A 2,662-nucleotide genomic window follows, 5' to 3' on the forward strand; every position below is an offset into this window, starting at 1 on the left:
CATACCTGAAGTTGCATACTTGCTCATGCTGCTTCAATTAAAACTCTAATCCTTCAGTCATGGACTTGCTAAGTGGATTTGACTGTTTAAATTGGAGTGCAGTGCTAGCTTTTATCTATTTTAAGTTAATTGCACTAGAGTTTAGGAAAGATGTTTGTTAAAGCAGCTGAATTTTGGGGGTTTTTTTTGGTTTTTCTTTGTCAAGCAACTTAAATGTTAACATTCCGGTTTGATCCCTTGGTCTAATTTCTCTGGCCATTTAGATTAATTTCAGGAGACATGGATGAAGGGGATTCAGGCTTTATCAAATTTAAGCAGACTTCAGATGACGTTGTCTCACTTGCACCTTCAACAGCAGACACCATTTTTCTGGAAGGTATGGAATTTCTGTGCTTTTCAGGATTTTTATGTGACTTCTTACACAGTCTTAAACCAGCACGGAGATGGTTTTGTGAATGATGGTAATGAGGGATATGGTGGGAAGCAATTTAATAATAATTGAAACTGAATGTGCTTTTGGTCTAGATGCATATTCTGTATCCCTCCGAAGTGAAATAGAAACAGATGCTCACGAGTTTGAGGCAGAGTCTTGGAGCGTTGCAGTGGAACAGTCTTATGCAAAAAGGCAAAGGCCAGATGTTAAGAACAGGCAAGATGTCATTTATGGTAAGAGTATTTGTTATTATTGTGTCTTTTTCTATTTCATAATGCCACTGTTTTGAAACAAAGCAGAAATCCTTTTTATTGGCTCCAGTTTTGACTTGTGATTGAAAACTAGAGTGAAGGTTTTCAAGTCTGTTACCTGCCTCACTGTGCGTAAGTCCTGTTAATGATTTTAAGCAACACATAGTTTTCAGCATGCCTGTGTAAGCAGCTAACCCCAGCTATGCAATTAGGGAAGAGCTCACCTGCAACTGGGGGATGTCGTTAAATAAGTAGGGTCAGTCACTGTTTGGAGGGGAGATTGTGAGGGCAAATTTAGGAGCTTCACATCAGTAATGCAAAGATTGTGGCAAAGAAGGTGGTGCAAAAGGTGGTGGCTTTCAGAGCCTGCTCTGTTATGTCTCACTGGTCACTGCACAGCGTATAAATCATAGAATCATAGAATGGTTTTTGATTTGATGACTCTTGATTTGTTTATTTCTCCTTGCTCAGAACTAATGCAGACTGAAATGCACCATGTTAGGACACTGAAAATAATGCTGAAGGTATACTCCAAAGCCATGAGAGAGGAACTGCAGTTCCCAAATGCAGTCATCAACAAGCTCTTCCCCTGTGTGGATGAGCTGCTGGAGATGCATGGGCAATTTCTGCTCCAGTTAAAGGAGAGACGGAAGGAATCCTTGGAAGAAGGCAGTGACCGAAATTATCTAATCCAGAACATTGGAGACCTCTTGGTAAAACAGGTGTGGATTAAATTCTACCAACATTAAACTTCTAACAAGCTAACTGGTAGGCTAAAGTTATGGTATGTAAGAATGGATTTAATAATTTGTTTGACATTATCTTCCCAGTGTCATGTGTAAGCTTGATTCCCAGGAGCATGTCTGGTAACAAAGAGTATGAAATGATCATTTAATGCTCTTTGGGCATGTGCCTATGGATGCTGTGGGATATGCAGCTGGTTTTAACTCTGTTCCAAAAGTAACATGACATGTTCCATGGCTCTCCTGCATTTCATGCAAAGCTTCTTGGTTCTGACCTTTTAAAAATGCAGTAAAGATCCTTTGAACTCATTACAGCTTTAGGACCCATTCTGGTACGGAGCGGATGCAACTTCCTTCCTATATCAGGACCTTTTTTTGCCTTTCACCTTTTAGTCGTCAGTATTTTTAAGGGCAGAGGCCCAGAAATCCTTTTTAAAAGTCTCGTAATGACAAACCATCATATTGGGTTATCTTGTGGTATTCCAGGCTCTCAGATGTTACACTGCATAAATCTCCCATTTCTGGTACAGAAGAAATTGAAATACTGAATAAACACCTGAGAAATCAGTTACCATAAAACAATGTTAAACCTTGATTTTGCAGTGGAGGTAGATTTACTCTTAATGATTCATGTCTTTTATTCTTATCTTTCCAATTAGTTTTCAGGTGAAAATGGGGAGAGAATGAAGGAAAAATACGGTGTGTTCTGTTGTGGACACAATGAAGCTGTTAGTCACTATAAAGACCTGCTCCAAAGCAATAAGAAGTTCCAAACCTTAATAAAGGTAAACCACAACCAGAAGTCTCACATTCTGACTGTGCAAAATAGACTTGACCACTTCAGATCTTATTTTGTACTCGAAGATCCCTTCAGTTTGAATGCACCTCATTAGAGGCAGATTCTCTTTAGTTGATAGCTTCTTGTATTTTAGATTTTTTTGTGCTGTTTGGACACACCACCCCCATTAGCAGGTGTGAAATTTGAGGCAGGCTCTAGGGAACACACAGGACTGGGGAAGAGAGTGTGTTTTATTCATAGAATCTCAGACTGGTTTGGGTTGGAAGGGACCTTAAAACTCATCCAGTTCCAACCCCCTGCCCCAGGCAGGGACACCTTCCACTAGAGCAGGTTGCTCCAAGCCCCTGTGTCCACTCTGGCCTCGAACACTGCCAGGGATGGGGCAGCCACAGCTTCTCTGGGCACCCTGTGCCAGCACCTCAGCACCCTCACAGGG

General features: G+C 40.9%; 1 protein-coding gene across 1 annotated transcript in view; it reads left to right on the forward strand.

Moving 5' to 3' along the window:
- Positions 1-263: 263 nt before the first annotated feature.
- Positions 264-2,662, forward strand: part of ARHGEF18 (Rho/Rac guanine nucleotide exchange factor (GEF) 18) — a gene marked incomplete at its 5' end in the record, with an annotated part of 17,778 nt that continues 15,379 nt past the window's right edge. The window contains 4 exons of the mRNA XM_010022023.1: positions 264-376; positions 526-666; positions 1,156-1,406; positions 2,087-2,212. Coding sequence (XP_010020325.1) covers positions 264-376; positions 526-666; positions 1,156-1,406; positions 2,087-2,212 — 631 coding nt within the window. The remainder of the gene's footprint in view (positions 377-525; positions 667-1,155; positions 1,407-2,086; positions 2,213-2,662) is intronic.

The sequence above is a fragment of the Nestor notabilis genome, unplaced genomic scaffold (genome assembly GCF_000696875.1).
Source record: "Nestor notabilis isolate BGI_N333 unplaced genomic scaffold, ASM69687v1 scaffold24420, whole genome shotgun sequence".
Taxonomy (NCBI): domain Eukaryota; kingdom Metazoa; phylum Chordata; class Aves; order Psittaciformes; family Psittacidae; genus Nestor; species Nestor notabilis.